This window comes from Emydura macquarii, unplaced genomic scaffold (assembly GCF_026122565.2).
Source record: "Emydura macquarii macquarii isolate MOO-44397 ecotype Brisbane River unplaced genomic scaffold, CSIRO-AGI_Emac_v2 contig_1551, whole genome shotgun sequence".
Classification (NCBI taxonomy): domain Eukaryota; kingdom Metazoa; phylum Chordata; order Testudines; family Chelidae; genus Emydura; species Emydura macquarii.
The window spans coordinates 18,922,728-18,945,450 of NW_027131688.1; the positions used below are offsets into that span (position 1 = coordinate 18,922,728).

General features: G+C 40.4%; 1 protein-coding gene across 3 annotated transcripts in view; it reads right to left on the bottom strand.

Annotated features, from left to right (window-relative positions):
• KIF26A (kinesin family member 26A) overlaps nt 1-22,723 on the bottom strand; it is a 115,068-nt gene that overhangs the window by 44,715 nt on the left and 47,630 nt on the right. For all 3 annotated transcript variants that reach the window (XM_067554973.1, XM_067554974.1, XM_067554975.1), the window contains one exon: nt 15,117-15,283. In XM_067554973.1, coding sequence (XP_067411074.1) covers nt 15,117-15,283 — 167 coding nt within the window. The remainder of the gene's footprint in view (nt 1-15,116; nt 15,284-22,723) is intronic.

Sequence of the window (22,723 nt, forward strand, 5' to 3'; positions counted from 1 at the left end):
TTCATTCCTTGGCTGGTAGCAGGCTGTGTCTACACAGGACTAGATTAAGAATAAATGAGATATATTAAGATTGAGAGATACTGCATGTGAGCTCAACACGATTTGGATCCTCCAAACAACCTCGGGATCTTGCTCTTCCTGTCCATGGCCTCTTGATTTCTTCCAGAATCTATGGGCCTGATCCTCAGATGCAGAAAAATCAGCAGAGCTGTATTAATTTCATTGGACTTTGCAAGTTTAGCTGTAGGATATTATTCCCTAAGGAGCTGGCCCACTCTAGCCAGCTAGCCATTAGCAAATCATACAAACATTAGAACTCAGACTCGCTGTTCCATCCCTATTCCCTCTGGCTGGGGGGCCCAAATCCAAATGATCCTTGCTTAATAATAAGATAGTCCTCACTACTTAGCACTTATATAGCATTTTAAATAGTCAGAATACCGTAAGAGCATTAATGTGTTTATCCTCAGAAGCATTCAGTGGGTTTGTCTATATGACACTTAGTTCACAGCAACCTGGAGTGTAAATCAACCCCCCATTTGCCTGCCATGCACTAAGTGTCCATGCAAACCCTGCTACCATGCACTAAAAGTTTCCTAGTGCACTTTGATCTATCCCCAGTTCAAAGCAAGGCAGATTAAAGCACACTCCGGAACTTTTAGTGTAAGACAGTGGGGTCACAGGGACACTTACAGTAGGTCTACGCTGCAGTTAAAAACCCGCTGCTGGCCCGTGCCAGCTGACTCGTGCTCGAGCTAAGTGGCTGTTTAATTGCTGCACAGACTTTCACAGCTGGGCTGCAGCCCTAGCTCTGGGACCTTCCCAACTCACATGATCCTAGAGCCCAGGCTCCAGCCCAAGGCTCAATGTCTACACTGCAGATACTCCGCCCCTTCGACTGAGCCCACGTCAGCACGCACAGGCCAGCCGTAGGTTAACAGCAGTGTAGACATACTCTTAGTGGATGGCAAGATAGTATAAGGTTCATTTACACCTCAGCTTGCCGTGAACTAGTGTTCGTATAGATAAGGCTTAATCTAAGAGCAATCTTGCTTAGAGACAAACAATGAGTCACTGGTACAGGGGGATAGAGAGTTCCTGGATCACGGTTTTCTGCTCTGTCCACTAGAACATGCTCAGTAGGACTGTCTCGTTTACACAGTCAATCACCAGTAGTAAGGCTTTTCTCATATTAGCATCTTCAGGCAAGCATGGCAACCAAACATTTGTTTATTTAGCCAGTCAGTCAAGCAGTGAACAAGCAATTAGTGCCGGCTATTTCCATGGGTCACCTTGCTCAGCTGACAATTCTGTATTTGGATCACATCAAAGGGTGGCATTTTAGAAGGGCTGCCTTTAATGCAGTTTGATAGAGATTTATAAGATGTCAAACACATCCTTCCCAGCCAATACTATAGGGAAGAATTATTCAGTTTAAGGTTAAGTTCCTGCCCTGCCTCTTACAATTGCTCCATAGCTCCTGCTCCAAGTGAGACATTTAAATTTAAATCTGGAAGGCAGGGTTTTCTTAATTTTATGTTGCCATCATCAACTAAAATCAGAATGGCAGAGAAATCAATTCAGATTACACAGCAGAGGCCCGATTCTGCTCAGAGTGAAACGAATGGCAAAATTCTCATTGATTACAGTGGTGTAGAATCAGGCTGTATCACACTTAAGCATGGTTCAAAGCCATGCAGAGATGAGGCCTAAAATCATAGCAGGCAAAATGGTTAAGAGATACCTAAATTCAAGTACAGCAGGACATTTCTAAAGCATGGACAGATCTTGGGCTAAATCTGAGCTGGTGTAAATTGAGGTTTCTCCCTTGAATTGAAAGGAGCTATGCTGATTTACACCAGTGCAGGATCTGACTCCTCCCTTCAGCTGAATGACTATTTTATTTTTTAAACAGCTGTGTAGATGGCATCCAACCACACAGAGTTTCAGCAGAACTATTTTCAAGAACTCAAGAAATACAAATGAGATCTAAGAAGGAATGATCACAGCTCTTATACTTAAGATCCATAATTTTTGATGTGGAAAAAGTATGTGACAGATCCTCAACTGCAGTGAGTGAGGATCCAAGCAATTTTTCTGCTCCCCCAAATCTCAGCCAGTTAGGGGTCAAAATGGCCCCGTTAGGTTGTGATGTTGGTTCTATGCCACCGAAGGGCTCCCTTGGTCCTGGGGAATCCTCAGCGGCTGCTTCAGAGCAGCTTTCTGGCTGCTGGGCCTTGCCTCTGCGGCCAGAGCCAAGGCTGAAAAACTGGCTTTATCATTTATACTCCATGGTAACAGCCAGTAACTATGCCCTGCTCGCCATACTGTAAAATAAAACAAGCACAGATGTAAACACTGCTGCATTTCTATATTCACTATTTACTACTGCTCCATGACAAACTGCTGAAACTTGTGTAAGCAAAACTACCACCACAGAATATAAAATATATGTCAATTCCTATCTTGTATACAGCACATATAACTAATGACACATAGAACATTTTGCTACTTCAAAGCCAACCATGTTTTCACACAAAACCAAGCTAAAGCAAGCAGAACTACATCAATCCCAGCATACTCAGGCAAAAAGTTGGACTTTATTTCCCAGCCTTTAGATGTAGCTTCCTGAAACAGACAATATGGTTCAAAAAACAGAACTTTAGCCTCATTTGTATTCTATCAGGAAAAGCAATAAAGCCATTTAAAGCTGGAAAGTAATTAAACAAACAACTGTATTAATTAACCATTCATTATTAAAGTATTTATATAGATAGAGCACTTAGCAATACCTGCAACACTAGTCATAGTAAACAAAAGAAAGCCAGTGCTAAAATGACTTATCAGGCAATAAATTATTTGTTATAAAAAGATATTATGTTCTAAGGTGTTCTGATTGGCTGATGTTCACTCAACCTGACCAGGGGAGGAGCAAGGGCATTTGTTAGGGAGAAGTGATGGGTGGTGAAGAAGACGATACTGCTAAGGTGAGTGCATCTGCTACTGGCCACCATAGTTAAGATGGACTAGTCTGATCCTGGGTTTCCATGATCCTAAGCCACCCATAATATGGGAGTCAACATGTATTAATGCAGAGCCTACTTTAGTATACAAAACCCAGTGATATTTATCCTTAAAATTCTTTGTATTTCCTTTCTCCATCAATTGTACCAGATCCATGATTTATTCACATCTGAGAACACAATGATGGGCACTTTCTAGCATTAGCCAAGTTTTAGTCAGGATGCTGAGGCTATCTATACTTCCAAGCAAACAGCTTACTTGGAGGGGACATTTACTTATCCCTATTTGATCAGGTTTAATAGGTATTGACAGATTAAATGATGCAGTGGAAATCATGGAAAGGCAGAAGCTCCAGGCTTACACTATTTTTAAATGGAGGAGGGACTTGGATGCTTCTTCGGATATGAAGCTGCAGTGATTTACTTAATTCAAAGTAATTCTGAAATGGATCTTCTTGGACATATAATGGACTGAAATTGAACCACTCAAATTTAAAATATTACTTAGCAGGGAAATGCAATGGCCTTGTTCTCTTGTGATTATACATTAGCCTGTAAAGTATGTACCTTTATTATTATGGATGAAAGGCATTGAAGCATGGAAGTTTTTTTGATCCAACAATCCTAGGTTCAAATTCCAGCAAAGACAGATAACTGACATCGAAAAGGCACTTAACAGATTATAGAGATTTATTTGCTACTACAGTGTGGACCACTACTGAACTGCAAAAGAACTCACTAATTCCTTTTATAGGCACTGATGGTGTGTTGCTAGTGGAAAAATCTTCAAAACAGACATTGCATGTTCTACACTACTATAGGACATTTTGGAACTTGCATTGTAGCTAGACAATCTCCTTGTGTCTAAATTCATTAATAGCATTGAAATGGGGTCCATTTTATGCTATCCAAATTACTTTCACAAGAACTTTCATTTGGTTGTTTCCTTCCAATGAGTTTTAAGTCAAACTTCCTCACAGGTTTAGGTAAATGCATGCAGGAGTTGTAGGGCCCAAAAATTCAGGGACGTTCCCTGTATCGAACTCCCACTGAAGTTAAGAGAATTCTGTAGGAGGAGCAGCTCATGTATCAAGCAAACAGCACTGAAACTACACCACTGGAGTATTCATTTTGGGTAAGGTTACATTGTCACTTCTATGTGATGTCTATCAACTATCTTGTGAATAAAGATATTTGAAGAAATACACTGCATCCTTTTTGCAAACATTAACGGGACAGTCTAGAACACAATCCATGTTACTTAAAAGTCTGTCTGCCTTGCAGATTGCATGATAAACTATCTAATAATGCATTCTACAACTCAACAATGAGAATCAAATATTCAAGTAAGCAGCAGGCACCTTTTATTATTCCGACTGTCAAGTCTGTCAGTCATAATGAAGCATTATAATAGTTAAAATATATAATTGCATATAAAAGTGTAAAAGTCACCAATGAAGTTAAAAGAAACAGGTGCAAACTGTCAAATTACAGCCCTGCTGGAAAGTCACAATTATCATTTTACCTATGGAATGCTTCATCCCTACTGAAGCAAAATCATCAGCAGCTGCCACTGCTGCTGATCCAAGGCTGGGGAAACCTAAATATAGGAAACAAAATGAGGGCTGAAGTTCAGGAGTTAAAAAACCAACACAATAAAAAAAGCAAAGGCAGATTGGAAAGAGCAAAAATGCAGAAAAAAAAAAAAAAGGGTCAAAGAAATAAGTTAGGAAGGAAAGACATATGGTTACAGAAAGAAAGGGAAATATACTTAGGTAAATAAATCTAGTGTAAAGGAACAGAAAGCAAAAAAGGGCAAATATCCACAAGATAGAAGTCAAGATTCCTCATGAGCACATCAGGCTCTGCCCAGTGAAAAAGCCATGCAGTCCACGCTCTCTGCAACATTACTAATCCCGTCCACTGACTTCACTACACCCACTCTGTTCTGTCCCGTTCTGTCATTCTCCAGAAGTACAAATTGATAGAGTTCTGACACTAGATTTTCCCCTTCCACATATTTATGAGACATTTGGTTTCAATGGATTTTATCTAATTCTTCCACATATCACAAATGGTTTAAAATGTATACCCAGCAGCAATGCCAGCAACAGTTCCTGTAGGTAATAGGCGTCAGGCTTTACCAGTTCAGAAAACCCCCGAGGCTGCATCGTGTACTCCAGAACCTCATTTTTGTTTAGGTAGGCTGCTTTGTGTTTAGTAGCTAATGAAAGTCAGCCCTCATCTCCTGAGGGATTAGCCTCAAGGTACTGTAAGGTAACTGGATAGCTGTAGAGACTGGCTGTGTTTTGTTGAGTACAAATTCTGTATTTAGATCACAAAACTGAATATAGATACAAAATATGTATTGTTACTAGGAACCCCAGCGAGTGAGCACATTGCAGGGTATTTATCCAGCCTGGATGGACTGGACCCTTTGCAAATGATTTTTAAAGCATTTTACTAGCTATAATGGCTCTAATTTTTGTCAGCCTGGTTCTTCTTCCTCTGCCCCTTCCCTGCCTGCCTCCTGCTCCCCCTGGAGTCTCTACTCCATCTCTACCAATGACTAAAGTGACCCAATGTCTCAGTTCCGAACCCCAGGACAGGACTGTTCAACAGTCAATCCCAGAAATTTGGAGCCTTGCAATACGATATCTAAGTGTCTCATTATATAGTCAGCAAACTCCCTCCGAGACTTCCCTACCATCAGAGGTCGCTGTGGGAAACTCTGGGAAGACATTCCCTCTCCCACCTCACACTCACCACCCAGGGGTGCAGACATAGCAACGTTTCCAAGACCAGGACACCAAGATGCCACCCCCTTCCTGCCCCCCAAAATGAGGAATAGATAGGTGGCACCTGCACCACCACCAGAAGTGGGTCCTGTTCCCATCTATGTGCCCTCCTTATCTTACCCAGCCCCTGTGTGAAAGGTCCCCATTTTTTTGGTTTTGTGAATCTGGTCACCGCCTCCACAGTTTCTTGACCTCCACCTAGTCACCCACCACAGCCTGGCTCTTTTCCTCCAACGCAGTCTCTGCTGCTTACATTTCTCCTTCTCTCCCACCCTGCCAAGCTGAAGGCTGCAGGGTGGGCACTGGCCGCCTCCTCCTCCTCTCCATTTTCCCCATTTCCAGCCTGTCCCTTCTTCCCCTCCCACTTCTTCTTCTCCTCCTTTGTGGTCCACAACTTCCGGCCCCATCTCCATCCTAACTGCTCTTCCTTCCTGTTTCCCTGATTTGGATGCCTGGCACGCTCTCTCCCTGGCTCTTGTTGTGATCCCCTTCCCTCATCCTCACCGACTTCATTTTCCAAGCTGATGACCCTTCTAATCCCACTAGCTCGATATGCCTCTTGTTAACCCTGATCTGCAGCTGAAGACTGACTCCCCCGTTCACCATCGCAGTCTCTCTCGATTGTTCTCTTTCTAGTCTCTCTAAGTTCCCCTCTGATCACTATTTGCTCTCTGCCAACACGACATATTCTCCCCCTCTCCCCCCCCCCCCCGTCTAATCACTCTGTCCTTTTTCCGATCTCCAGTCTATTAACCTCTGTGACTTTTCTACTGCACTCCTTGTCTCAGCTCCATCTGTTGATGCCATGGAATCTACTTTAGCTCTCCCCCCGACTGCTGCAACTCCTCTACACTCTCCCCTTCCTGAGCTATTTATTGTTCTATGTATTGTCTATTTGCCTTGTTAAACTCAGACTGCAAGCTCTTCATGGCAGGAAGCCTGGCTTACTCTCTATTTATACAGCACTGTGTAAATGTATGGTGCTATATTAGTGATATTGGCAGTAAAGATGTTCTGATCTTCAATACCTCTTTGGTCTGGTATTCTGAGAGTCATTTCTGCCTTAAAGAGCAAAGCCTGCTTGATTCAAACATGACTTTCTAGTTAAGATTCATCACAGAATTCCCATACATGTGTTAACATGAAACAGGATGCAACTAAAATATTCATTGTTGCTCTTATTTATAGACAGTATTATGCTGCCACAGCAACTAGGACCACAAAAGTCGCCCTAAAATGTTACAAGATATTGTACAATTCTGTAGTCCCTGCTCTACCTCTTGTCACTTCTCCACGACAACACAAGAGTGTGCTAAGCAATACCACCTATGCAGGGATGTGGCTTAAAATACACACATACAGCCAAACAGAGTGAAAGTGTTGTGGTTTATGAAAGTTAGGGAAGAAGATGCCCTTCCAAACAAAAATTAAACAATGACAGAGACCGGGGCATTGCAGGGGGATTAAGGAGGAAGGGTTAATGTTCCAAGTAGTAATCAAGGACGGTTAATACTAGTTAGTCAGTCACTGCTCGCAAGGAATGGCCCTGTACCTTGCCAGCTCATTATTGCTATTAAATATCTGAAGATGAAATATACATGGAGATAGGGATATATTGATCAGTAGGGTAGATTTAATTGGGATATGCTATTACTGGGCTTTTCTAGATAATTAATTCAAATTTTATGTTTTCTATCATATCAAGAGGAAGCTTATGCTTTCTTGGGTGTGACTGTGCTTAATGAGGAAGTTAATAAGTGACTTTGCTTCCTTCTCCCCCTCATTCAGCTGGACTTCCATTGCTGTTATTCTTAGCAATACCAAGGACAACCTTAGACTTCCATTTCAGACTTACAACCACGACTAGCCAGCACTAAACGGTCTAACTCAGGTCTGGTCTACACTGCCACTAGTGGTCGACAGGAGATACACAAGCTACATTATGTAGCTTGTGTAGCTCCCGTTGAGTTACTTACTTTGCCATACCACGGCGTCTCCACTACGCTGCATTGATGGGAGACGCCCTCCGGTCGACACAGCCTTACTCCTTTTGAAGGGGGAGGGAGACGCAATAGATCAATGGCGTCAACTGGAAAACACTTCCAGGGTCTCCACCGCCCGCTCAATATATCCTGCTGCATCAATCCCTGCAGCCATAGCAGTGCAGACATGCCCTCAGTATCTGACGAGTCAAAAATTCCCTTTACCTTCTAGTGAACTACATACCTCTTCAATCTTTACAGATAAAGTGGATAACTGGGTTAAGTTATGCCAATGCTGCACAAAGCTATGACACCAGTCAACCCCAGCAGGTTAGAGAGTAAAAGTTTACAGCTATTAAATTCAGAGAACTGGTGAGCTATATTGTGAACTCAGCAGAAAAATAATGGCTGTATTTAATTGGACTGTAAATTAGGTTGACAAATTAGAATGATTTAGCTACAAATATTTTAATATAGCAACTTCAAAATGTATGCTAGATTTTTGTGTGTGTGTTTTTCCTTCTCCATTAAATTCAGGAAGTACTGATAGTTATGGAATAATCAGGTTTAACTAGAGATAATAGTTGCTGCTAGTATTCTTAATACATCATAATCTTCTTTCATGGAATTTGCATCATTGTCACACTGAACTACAGATTTTAGGTTGATGCTTTTAACACGTTTCTATGGTTACTTTCCAAGGTCACATCATAGAAGCTTGAATAGCAGTTCAGAAAGACAAAAGGCGGTTTGCATCCTTCACTGTATTAAATAATTTATGAAAGTTAAGACATTGTCATGGAAAAAATATAATAGTAAAAAACCATGGGTCCTGAGGTCTGATTTCTCATAGACAGTATAAAGCAACATCTTCCTAGAAGGCTTCATGAATTAGAACATTTTGACTAATGCTCATATGGCACAATATACTAAGGAATACATTCTGACTTCATAGATCCACATATGCAAGTCTATGGGAGCTGCATGGATGAATCTAAGGACATAAAATTTTGCCACAGATAGATGGTGCCTGATTTATAAGATAAAGCTATTGCTTCAGAAAGTATTTTAAATATAAAAATGCAAAAATAAACTGTAAAATGTGAAACTAGCATGATAGCCTTTATTCCTTCCATTGGATTTTCATTCAAAGCCATACAGATTTCATTTAATAACTATTGTATCGGTCCCCAAAACATTCCAGATTTAGACTAGGGTAATGAAAGGCTGTACGCAAAATTTTTGAAGCCCTGAGCTTATCGCTACACTAGATCACACTAAAATAAATATTCAAGATACAGTTTATTGGAACTAATTGAAGCATCTGAGGCTTGGAACAACAACACATTAGTCATTTCGCGGTTGTGATAATATTGCTATGCCTTTCCTGCAGTTTCATTAGATACACACTGCTTCAATACTCTAATCATATGCTCAGTCACAGCACAATCAGTGTACTGAGTACTGACAAGCTGTCCCTCCATGCCTAAAGCTGATAAGGTGTCTGCTCTATGAGTAACCTCAATTATTGAGTATTTTATGGTCAATCTAATGACCAAATGGTTATCAGTGAACCATCAGGTGCCTGTAATAAGATAGTGACCCTTAGTTTATATGTACCATTACTGCTCATTAGTGAATAATTAGATTCTTTAAACCACTACTCACATGAATTGAAATATGGTTTGAGTATCTTGAATCTACAAAAAGCCTACTAAGTTTCTTTTAAATATAATATATACTGTTGTACTGTTCAGTGTCTAGATATTTTATGACCTTGATAAGCAAAAGGACTGACAATAAAACTTTTCCTAGTAAACAAACACTATGCCAATAAATAGACAGTTTTCTTGCACACTCAGGAGTATTCAGTCAACAGAAAAAGATTGGCTTTGATTCATTGCTGTGTTACTCCACTTTTATTAACTTAAATGGAGTTACCTCAGTATAAAACTACAATACATTGGTGAATTGGGTCCTATAAGTAAAACTTTCAAAAAGTGCATAAATTTAGGAGCCTAGACATTTTACCCTATATCAATATGCAGTGATTCAGTAGCCCAAGTAAACACAATTCAAAAGATATTTGATAAAACAAAAATGGGAGCCTGGGTATTAAGATGCTGCAGCTATGGTTAGTTATCCTACTTTCAATGGAAGTAATTTTGCAAGTGCATGATTAAATGGCACATGCACAAACATCTTGCAAAAGCACTTAGCACTATAAGAGAGATATATTATGCCAGAAAGAGCCTCTCATTAACTAATTTGGGAAGAAAAGAAGAGGGGCTATTCCAAAATCTACCAAGATTAAGATGTATGAAGGATTACTTAATATATTGTTGTTCCTCCTCCCATCATGTGGTCTAGCCTCTTACACTAAGGTTTTAAATCCCTCTGATTTTTTAATAGACATCCTGCCACTGCTCAAATCCTTCCTTCAGTCTTGTCTTTCTGCGTGAGGGCCAGCCACAGATGGCTTCATTGAAGTAGAGAATTCCTAGTGAGGAACACAGACATCACCACCACAATTGTCTCAAGTCACACACAGGCCAAAGTCACAGATTAATGGTGATTGCGTCAGTTTTTAGGCGGCTTGATTTTTGTCTCTCAGGGGAGCGGTGTTTTCCCTTTTGGTAAATAGACCTCTCTTCCCTGACCCTCTTCCTCTCTCCCTTTCCCCTTCTTAGTCTTGGAAACCACAGTGCTCCCTCTCCCCCCAGGTGTTCAGTCAACAAAAAAGTTTTACATCTAGTACACCCACAAGAAACGGTGACCTGACGCCAGTGGCAGCGGGACTGGGCCCACTTAGTGATACTGTAACTATACTCTCAGAGAGTTTAATTTGGTAAAAACAAAGCCTTTCATATCACTCTCTTTTTTAAAAAAAATCCAGGCGGTGGTTATAAAATTCAGAATACGAAAGCTAGGCAGCGTTCATTCCATGACAGTCCTACAAATCCAAGACTACAAATCTGATCCGCTGCATTTTGCTTAAATTTCATCAATACGGGACAAACTTCTACTCCGCTTATATCAGGAGCCTCTTCACTGAAGTGAGAGCAGAAGCCGGCTCTGTATCTGTACATTTTATTTCATTTTGTCTGATTAAAGGAAAGCTTTCTCACTGTACCAGTTCCTTACTGGGAATCTGTTATTTCTGCTGAACTCTTACTCAGGTAACATTCCCATTGACTACAGACTGCAGGTTTTGAAAGTTTGTTTATATTAGAAAGATCATGTGGGTGAGGTAATATTCTTTACTGGACCATCTTCTAGTGATGATAAAGACAAGTTTTTGAGTTTACACAGAGCTCTTCTTCAGGTTTGAATCTGCCAAGAGTCAAATATTAGTCAAAACCTTTTTCCTGTAATACAGCAGGGAATAAGGGAAATTAAAAAGACTTTATTCTGCTGACACACTTGCGGCTATTGTTTTTAATATTTGGTTTTGATTTTGGATACTGAGCACTTCCACTTCACAGACTTTTACATTTCAAGCTAATGAATAAAATATCAAAACAAAAAAAGCAAAACAGAATTAAGCCTGAAGAAGTTGAGTAACCAGTTAAAATGAGAAAGAGCTCTTTAGTATAGATGTAATCGGAATCTGCATATTGAGTAATGTCCTTAACCAAACAAATGCATTCTGTACAAGGACTGCCTAAATTATCTTCATTTGGAATCACGCACACATTGTTTGCCCAGAAAAATATTTTGCTCCAGAATTTAATTATTTTTCCCCAGCTGAAGCCATGTTCTCCTGTTTACCATCTTCAGAGCAACGAATTGTGAGGTTACAAACATAGGGTTACAATTTTGGGTAAGGAACAAACATAAGCCAATAAACACAGACCACCAGGCATGACAGCGCACACAGTAATTCAAAAGGAAGAAAGCAGCAGTCAGTGAAGACGCAGATTTTAACGTCATCAGAAATGCCAGAAGGTTGAAGCAGGCTATAAACCCATGATCCAACCACAGGCTGCCCAAACATGCCTGCACACCTCTAGATGGCCTTCCTGACTGACATAAACATTGTTTCCCTAAGAACAATAAAGCTAGCCTGATCCTGGAAAACTGTATTCATGTGAGAAATCCCATTAGTGAGTGGTACTACTCACCACAGTAAAGATAGACCCATTATGTGATGCTTTATTGTATTTCAAAGTAATTTAAACTCCATCTGCAATACTGTAAATTTTAGCTTACATGCATATTTTTGTTGATCTACTTTATTCCTATGACACACAGAATAGAGCTTCTCCCAAAACTGAACAATAAAGATTTGTGTGAAAAATTCCAGCTGTCAGAATTGCTGGTCAAAAAGATGGAAAATGATTTTGAAAAAAAAAAAAAAAAAAAAAAACCAAATTAAAAAAAGATTATTTTTATTACTGTAGTTTCTAGGAACCAACCACAAACAGGGCCCGGTTGTGTGAGGCACCATACAAACATGGAGTAGTAGACAGTCCCTGCCCTGACACACTAACAATCTAAATAGGCAAAACGGAGAAGGTAGGGGAAGTGATAGAACATACAAGCAGAGTGAACACCACAATGGCAGCAAACAACATATTGGTGCCATGATTTTTCTGTTTTGTTGAGGGGAGAGTGGTGTTTAGTTGAAAGGTGGATTAACTAGACACCAAGACAACAGAAGGGGAGAGGGGACATAAAAGGAAGGGAGTGAAAGGGACAAGTCAGGGAAGAATAGAAAATGGAGGAAACTGGACGGTATGAAAGGTAAGAATGGAATAAGTCTGAGGTGAAGAGACTGAAGGAGGAGGCAGGTGGGAGTTAGAGTACATAGCCAATCAGCACCAGGTAGATGTCTGACCAAAAGTGTAAAAAATACTCAAATGACATCAATAACCAGACCTCCCTTACTCAGTTCTGGGATCAAGGAGTGCTGGAAGGGTCCCACTTTACCTCCTCTCCCCAGTGCAGCAGTCCGTGCTTTAACTGGTTCTAAAGTGGTTTTGGATTCACAGGGTTTGAAATTAACCCATTTTCCGTGAATTTTTCTGCAATATTTTTAGCCTAATTTTTGTAAAAATTACATTTGAAGTTGGTTTTAAATGTTTTCATTTACTGAAAACTGGGTTTTCACTAAGAAAAGGAGTTTTGGTATGTGAAAAAAATTCTAAAATAATTTCAACAACTCAGTAAAAATATCACAGCAAATTTTGCAAAGAATTGAAAATTTAGATAACTGATAATTTTTCAAGAAAAGTTTCATTTTTGAAAAAGTCATTAAAGAAAATTCTGCAAAAAATTCAACTGGCACTGTTTAGTTAAACAAACAGAGGGCATTTTTCTAAGGAATAAAGATAGTGAACAAGCAGCATAATTAATGGATTTGCAAATGTTTTTAAGTGCTAAATCTGTAAAATTTTAATTCAGTAGAAAAAGATGGATTCACAGAAAGCATTTAAAGCTTAATCCAAAACCCAATGAGGTCAATGGGAGTTTTTCCATTGACTTCAACAGATTTTGCATCATGTCCATAATAATTAATAAAAAGATCTTTAACAGGGTTTTAGAAAAAACTTAAAAAAAAAAAAAAAAAAAAAAAACGCAGTTCATCAGACCAGTTACTTTCCACTCCCCCTCCATCTCCCTATGATTTTAGATATCAGAATGATTAAGAATTTTCTCCCTCACAGTCCTACTTTTCTTTTGGAATCTGCAGTGAAGTTGTCACATTGTACTTGCATAGGACTGTCTACACACAAACTTGCCCTGAAATAAATAAATCCAAAACAACTTGAACTAAATCAAAATAAAAGTTCCCACACAGAGAATTTGCTCAACAGAAGATTTGAATTACATCCCAATTTAGTTATTTTGTGTGTAGAGCAGCCAACTGCCTGTAGTCATAAGAGGACACAAATTCAGGCTAGTATTTGTCTTTAAACAGAATCATGGAAGAAAAGAAGTTGGCCTACGAAGGAGTAAAGCCTTCATTTAAACTCAAAAACATTAAACAATCTGGCAAAAACATACCAAAAGGAAAAAAGAAAAGATGTTCTACATGCATTATATTAGCAAAAATTTCCCCAGTATGAAAATCTTTTTAATGTTATTTGAAGACACACTGAACTTTTCCAACAGCATGTTACAGATTCAGTTTTTAATAGAAAAAAAGAGATTGAAAAGCAAGGATGAGTCCCTGAAAGTTGTTTGTTTCGTTCATTTAGAATTTACCATCTGCTCAATAGTATTCTCCATTTAACCAACATTAGCAATTATAGCACCAGCATTTTCACCAATATAGTTAAGTAACCATTTTCAGAATAACCCTCTACTGGGAGAGCTCTGCCACTTGGTCCTAACAATTTACTTCAGGCTATATCTTGAAATCCAAGATTTTAGCCTGAGAGTCAATTTTTGTTGCCATTTACAGGAGAAAAACAATGCTATTCACATAAATATGTTATGTTACTATATAACAACATAAAACAGGGTCCCCCCCACAAATAGTCTCTGACGTTGACAAAGTACAGAGAGTTATCCTTTTGGGTAGATGGGAGGGGAAAAAAAATTAAGCTCAAACATGAATGCATGTTAATCTGCTATTGCCTGAGCAAAGTTTTCATAAGCAATAGTAGCACGTGGAATGAAGGTTTTCTCCTTCAGTTATACACATATTACCGGTATCTTGTACAATCAGCTACTGCATGTGCATGAACAAGAACTGCATCTGATTTTACGAGATATACTATAGTACATGTCAGCATCTTGGATAATACAACTGAGTTCTTTATGCCAATCCAGCTTTTGTACAATTACACGAAGAAGGACAACCTTGGCTTCAGTTCTATCAATAATCCACAAAGTTTTAGTACTTCTTTTGAGTAGTTTCTGAAAATATAGGTGAAGTGTGTGTGCACAAAACACAGATGACACGCAAACTTCTCTTCTCAATTCTGCCACTACAACTCAATCCTGAGCGGCAAAACCCCTGCAATTTCAGCCTCTGCTCAAAGGAAGCCTATTATATGGTGGATTTGTTGTATGTAACTCTCCCCACAAGGGACTAGACTGAGCTCAGTATACACATTCTCAGTAGTTACCAATCAAAATTCAAAACCAGGGCTCCAGAAATAAAAGCCATGACCTCACCCATGCACCCTCCTTCTCAGCAATGGTGCAAAGCCAAGTCTGGAGAGGATGGTTACCTCCCTTTTCAGTAATTGCCACCACATGCTAACATGAACTCTTATTCATAGTGGCAAGTGAAACACACTTCCATTTACAACCGGGTAACATCCATTAGCAATTTTGTAAACTGTCGAGATGAACGCTACCTTATGAAGAACGAAGCTGCAGCTGAAGTACCGGCAGAGGCCACAGCAGGTGTAATCAAACTCTGCGAGGTCAGTAAGCCGCCGGTTCCCGATTGGTCACCGTTGCTATGTCCTGAGGCGACGTGAATGTTAGGACCTTCCTGTCCACCCTCTGTTGCTGCCTCTGCCTGAAGAAAAATATTTTAAAAATACATACGTGGATGTATACATATGAACGTAGATTAAAAGTATGACAGCCTGAATTTTAAAGTGGTGCTTCTAAATCAGGTCCTTGCAGCCGGTGCTTAAAACACAGCAAAAGCAAGGTAAAAGTGATGAAGGTGGAGAAGCATGCCATAGAGGGCCCTGCAATGGAGAAGGTTAAAACCATGACCATAGCAGACAAGCAGAGTAATATGGAGACCCTTTGTTATGGGTAATGCACAGTTAAACAGTTTGACAAGCATGAAGAAATGGAAAACGATAAGCAGAACCCTTTTGTTTTACAGTCTTATTTGGCGGCTGGCAGAACTGTTTATCTGGTTCAGTTATAACTGTCAGGAATTATTTCTCAGTGGCACGTCATCTACGAGACCTATCTGTGTAAAAGGAGCTAAACAAACAGTCACATTTGTAACTTGTTTCCACATGAGTAGCCACAAGAAACAAGTAAAAACATCGATTTTTTTTTTTTAAACCCTGCTATATAAGCCTCTGCTCTGCTGTTTTTCCATTACCATCATCATCAGCCTCAGCAGCACAAGTATGTTACTTTTCTGTCCCCTGCCAATGGTATCTGTGCACAGAACAAGAGCGCCCGGGGATGAATCATTTTCAATGTAATGTCCCAAATCAGTGGTGTTTAGGGGAGTTTTTGGTGTACTTGGGTCTTTTTTTCCCAAAATATTATAGAAATCTGTATTCTGAAGCAGACAGTGTCCTGTATGTATCCGGATGTTTAGGCCCATTAATTCTTCCATTGCCAAGTTTCATTAAGCTAGTTGTGATGTCAGGGGTGGTCTGCACAAATACACCTCCTCAGAGCTGGAAAAGTATCCTTTTGGGGAGAACAGATTTCTAAGAATACAAAAGGCTTAATTAAAGAAGACACCACAATAAATATTTGTCAGAAGAGTTAATTGCTTCATGTATGATAATATATGATGTTTCTGTCATTTGAAATACTACTCTGACATTTCCAACTAATTAGCTAAAATAAATTCAGGAAAAGGAGACAGCCTTGTAATAAAGCACAAATGCAATTAAATACTCCCTGGGATGCCACCAAAACTTTAAATTCTAGGCCACCATAGATCAAGTTTTATAACTATCTGCTACGCAGACATGATAGTGCCTTCACACTTACATGCAATACCTCAACTTTCTCACACTCTAAAAAATGCAAACTGAGCTTCTCTCATCAGAGTGGGAGTGACAAAATTCTTCAGATGTCAAGTGACTCCTTTCCAGTCAGTCACTTCACATCTGAAGTGCTGCATGGAGTTTCATTTAAGGCCCAATTCTCAAAAAGTGCTGAGTGCATCTTGACAGGTTCTGGCTCCCTCAATTTCCACTGAACTCTAAGGATCTGACCCTTCCAGAGTTTGGGGTGAGGGATTTCATAAGTGGTTGATGCTTTTCCCCAGAGCAATTCACTAAAAACATTTTTATACCGATTCAGAAAACTGGAGTCCAAGACAAAGAACCTACCAGAAATCAATCCATAAAGTCTATGTAGAGCTTTTGATACTACAAATTAAAATTACAGGGTCAAAGCATAGTCCCCATTCAATATCACAGAAATTTCTTCATGGACCTCTATAAAACTAGGATTTACACAACAGTTTGGTGACTAGCAGGAGAATCACTATTTAAGTTACAAATTATTACAGAAGAAGCAAAGATTTATGAACTACTGGATTTTCTGTGCAGACACTTCTTAATCTAAAGCAAAAAGTGAAATCTGCACAGCTAACATGATACTCCATGGAATGTCAAGGCAATAGGTAACAGATTTATGATGCTTCAGTAGAACCTGTTGACTGGATAACCTTTTTTTCGCACCACATTTCTAGTCTTCTAGTAGGTTGCTTCTCTTAACAGCTATTCATTTAATACAGCTCTATTGCTGAATGTATGCATATAATGAAAGTGGATTTATCATATCTTCTTTGAAGCTATTCTAGAATAGCCCTATATAGACAATGGGCAACAATGCAGACATATACCCACAGGCTCTTATCCCCTTCCAAAATCCACTGGCCTAAATTTCCAAACGAGTCTAGTGATTTTGGACACCTCAATTTTTGTGTGTCCAACTTGAGAGGCCTTAATGGGACCTAATTTTCAGAGGCAGATACTCAATATTTTCTGAACATCAGTCCCCCCAATAGGTCTCCAGTTCAGTACATAAAAGTTGCAGTGTCCCAATCCACTGGTCGCTTTTGAAAATTTAGCCTGCAGTTTCTTAGCAAGTGAAATGATTTTACTATTCACTCTTAGAGCGAGATTTATCAAAGAAAGAAAGGTGGGACTCAAAGGACCAAAGTGCATCAATTCTTGGAAAGGAAAAAAAAAAAGGAATGAGGCATGCAAGAGAAATTTATCAGTGAAACAACATACTTAGACAATCCATACCTTTTCATTATGTCTTTAATTACTCAGTGTTCTTAAACTCAGAGGTAACATCAGTTTTGCCACATACTGACAGGCTGAGAAAAACAAAAAGGTTCTTCAAAGCTTAGAATTCATTTCAGATAGTGTTTGTACCATCCTGAGCGACCATATCCCCTCACAGTGTCCCAGGGCTTGGGTTTCAGCCCACATCAGAACATCTACGCTGCAATTTTACAGCCCGAGTCCTGTGATCCCAAGTCAGCCGACACGGACCGGCCGCGGGTGTTTAACTGCAGTGTACACATACACTAAGTGACTTCAGAGCCTAAATTCCATTGACTTTCAATTGGACTTAGGATGGGATTTAGACTCCGTGACAGAGGCGCCTAAGTGCCTAAATCCCTTTTTGAAAATGTTATTTAGGCTCCTAAATCAGTAAGGCATTGCAAGGCAGAGTGCAACAATGCCTAAATACCTTTAGAAATCTGGGCCTTAAGCTCTTTTTAAAATGGTACCATAAGGGCCAGATTCACTGCCTGTCTGTGGAAAGACACCCACCTAAATTAACAGGCACTGGATCAGGCCCTAAAAGTGCTATTAGTGATAGAGACTAGTAAGCACAACTAGTGTTTGGCACTAGAATTGTTCTGTTCCTAACGTGCTCATTCTAATTAGTGATTGACTTCCTATTCCTTGGCTCTGCTGATGGGTCGCAGGAGACCAGAACTGATTGCAATGAGTGCTTCACGCAGGGACAGGCTCAGCATCCGCACAGCAGGAAATGCTCCCAGTGAAGATGGACACTCGCCACCAGCCCAGGGAGCCTTTTAGAGAGAATGTTCTCTAACTCAGTGTGAAGCAAAGAGAGAGGGGAGGGGGACTGAAGGAGTAGGGAAGTTAGAGAAAGGGATGCTGGCAATATGGTTGGGAGAAAGATGCAGAGAGGTGGGGTGGGGTGTGGTGTGGGGGGAGGTTAAGGAATAATAGGACTGGAAGGGAACTTGAGAGGTCATCTAGTCTAGTCCGTTGCAGGCAGAGAACAAGAGCGTGTGTGGTGGGTAAGTGGGTCCTGGATTTTCTACTGTCCTATTAGCAAATAAATTCTCTAGGCCATTCTCTGATAAGCAAATAGAGAGGCAAAAATAGAGGGTGGGAGGAGAGAGGACCCAGAGATGAAAGAGGAAGGAGAGGAAAGCAGAAGAGAAACAAAGCAAGAGGAAAGGTAGATTGAGGCATAGGTAAGTTCCGCCTGCCATCAAAGAAGTGCTGCTGATTCAAGGAATGGCAATTCAGGCATTAGGAAATCTGGCAAGTCCAAGTCACTTGCCCCAAGTTAGGAAAACGAAAACATTGGGCAACCTCCCATTCGCTCCAATTTGTCACTAACAACAATTTCAGGCTAATTTCAGTTACGGGCCCTGAAGGGTTAAAGAAAGATAATGAAAAGAGGTCTTGCTTTTTAGCTGTGAGAAATACCTCACCTCATACAGAGTGCTCTTCTGAAGGATGTATTTTGAAAATGTAATTTTCCAGGGGGATAGGAGCAGGTTTGTTGATTGTTGGGGCCTTTTTATAACCACACAAGTCTGCACAAGGAGACTACTTCAATAGGCTGCTGAAAGGGAACTCTGCCTTCACTGTTTACTGAATTTTCATAAATCATTCATGATCAAGTGCAGAAATCACAACCTTGTCATTATAATGTGTTACTGACTGCACTGAATATTTTAACTGTAATAGGTTTCTGCACCACAAGATCAATGGTGCTTTATTAAAAATAAATAAATAAAAACCTTAACCCTTTGGAAACTGCATAAACCTCAAGGGAGGGATTGTCAACTGCTCAGCATTGGATTTACGTCTGAAGTCACACACTCGTTGACTTCAACAAGAGCAGAAGTAGGCCAACACTTCTGAAAAATCTTACCCCATGTATTTGACGCATTCAGGACTAACTGGCGTTCAGGGATTTTTTTTATAGGAATCTCTAGAGGATGCTGTGGCAGGGAAGAAAGCTGGCCTGTGGCTGGAGCAACCAAGTCGGGACTCTTGGCCTAACTTGCCGTCTCACTGTGGGGAACCTCTGATGACTTATTTGAGACCTGCTGAGTCCCAGGGCCAGTCATGAGGTCATGCAAACAGTAGACACAAGTGGTGCTCCTTGGCCTTCTTTTGGAAGTCAAAATATTTGAGTTGGGAATAATCGCAATAAATTTTGTTTTTAAAATCAAAAGAAAATTGAAAAAACCGACAGCAATGGGAGACTTATGGAGAGTATGGGAGGAGCACGAGGCACCTGCAATGAGTAGGGGCCTGGAGTGGTGAAGAAACTGAGGCACCCTAGCAATTCTCGCAGTCTCTCTAAGAATGCACAAGACTAACACGGACACATCCCACCCCATCTCTCACCCCGGTAAGCAGCACAGGAGAGTTGGGATGAAGCTGCTGTGAGAGTTTCTATCTATTTTAGATATTCATAGAGTGCCAATCATAGTAACAGCCAGATATCAATCACTGCAGTAAGGAGTTTTAAAATGACTAACTGGTGGCTCAAACTCCAGCTTCTCGTCTTCAAGACGTTTGAAAAAGTCCTTGTAATTCTTTACATAACACCAGGGGAGCAGGCTGGCTTAAGGGCATAACAGGCACTGAGCCACAGGTAACGGTTTTGCAGTAGGTCTGTTGAAGCAGGTGGAAGATGGGTCAGCCAGGAGCACGAGTCCATGCAACATGGATGAGGAAAGAACTAGCAAGGAGATGTCTAAATGGCAGGCAAGGAGGCAACCAGTGTCAAGTGGGGAGGGATTAGCAAGTGAGGGGTTAGGGGTGAGCAGCTGCTCCAGTTTGCTTCAAGGGGCAGAACAAACAAACCAAAGATGATCTAACATCTTCCCAGCCCTCACCCCTCCATCCTCCAGGTACATTGACTAGGGTTCTGGAGCATCAGAGAACGAAGCCCTTTCTCTGTATACTAATAAGTGGATCACTGCTCTCTACTATGACCATAAGGCAGGAGCTCAGGAAACATCTGCATGATTTTAAATACATCAGACTTTTCCAGAATTACATTGTAGATAATTTCACAATATATCAGATATCCAGGTACATAATATTTTGTCTACCCATAACCTATTTAAGTAACAATTACAGCTCTAACAAGCTCTTAACTTGTTATAAAAAGTTTGAGGTCCAAAGCCAAAAATTCAGCTAGAATGTTTCCAGTCTCTGGACACTGACCTTTGTCCATTGTTTCATAGATTCCAAGGCCAGGAGGGACCATTGAGATCATTCAGTCTGACCTCCGGGATAACACAGGCCACAGAATTTCCCAGAAATACCCAAAAAGCCAGCCTGCTGCTGCTGTTGCTTTGCTCCAGTGGAATAGTAATTGTAAAACCATGTGCATAAACTGGCACTGGGGATAGAGAAGAAACAAAGATTGAGATATAAAAGCTTAAAACAGATGAATAGAGAAGGACAAATGTGTGTGGCAATAAAATGAAGGTAGAAAAAAAACAAAGGAAGATCCCAAGAAAAATGGATCGAGGTATAACAGAAAGGAAATGGATACGATTCTAAAACATAAAAATAAAAAAAGGTAGCTTCATATAGGAGGGAATATAAAAAAAAAAAAAAAAAACCCAAACAAATTAAAGTGGATGGGCCCAATTGTCCTCTCAATTAATGCAGTTTTACACAAGTGTAACTCAACTCACATTAATGGAATTAGTCCTGATTTACACTAGTGTAAGTGAGATCAAAATTGGACACAGTTTCCTTTCCAAAATACTGGGCCAATCTTGCAGAACTCCAACAGATGACAATGTGAATTTTATATGTGGAGCACAAGCCTGATCCTGCAGGAGATTTTGTATTTGGAGTTTTGGTTTTTTTCCCCCCCTTTAATCCAATACGTTCCACTTTAAAACTATAGTGGTCACAGCAAATTAAATTGTCAAAATTGCATGGCCTAACAAGTTTGCATTTTATATAAGCTACTGTTTGTACATGAAATAATTATAAATAATTTTACCCAAAAGTGATTAATCCTAAAACTCTATAACCTGCTCCCATTAACTGGAACAAATGTGACGTAAAACACTATCTGGGTAATTTTCAGACTGTAAACCCTCCCTTCCCCCAAGCATGGATGTAATAGTGCACATAGCTTGACGTAAAATGTCTCCCTTTCAGACTGACACAAAGGTACCGTGCAGTATATGCCGTTTGAAGTAAAGCATGTTTGGGATAAACTTTTTACTACCACTTGACAATGTTTCCACTGGGGCTTGTTATAAACTAGTAGGGCACTTTATAACTAAAATACACGACTGTAATTGTTTTACAACCTGCAGCTGTGGGGTGGTAACAAGAATGCCATTTCCCATAATTTGTGCCTAAGCCTGCAGTATCAGCCTTTTATGTGCATCATGTGCTCTGTGTGAATCAAATACAGAGTTATTCCAAAAAAGGCTTCACCGCTAGCCACAGTTGAGAGTTCATAACACCTCACTTATTGTTTCATCCTGAAAATTACACCAGGAAGAAAAGAAGGCAGAGAGGTAGAATTTAGTAGAAGTAGGATGGTCTGCCTACCGTCCGTCTCACAGCAGTGCAGCAAGCTACCTCATAAGAGACTCCGGTTCATGAACAAATTCAAGGCCCTCAGCGTTTGGATTAACATTAGAGTTTGAGGGCTCAGATCTTGCACTGAAGTCTGAAGTCATGGGAATGTCGCCACTGCCTTCAATAATGTGCAGGATCAGCCCCTGAGAGCACAGAAGTGGGGCCTGATTTTTCACTGTCATGCACTTTGGGCCAGATTCATCCCTGTGCCAGTGCAGGCATGGAGAGGAGACAGCTTGTGACTCCTATTTAGGATCTACGGGAGCTACTCCTGCCCTGGCACAGGCTAGGGCAGCTCTAAGGGCTTGTGCCCCTGCTTCAGTGATCCCTATGGGGCTCTGCAAGGGTGTGGGTCCACCACAGTCACGCCACCTCCTCCTCCTCCA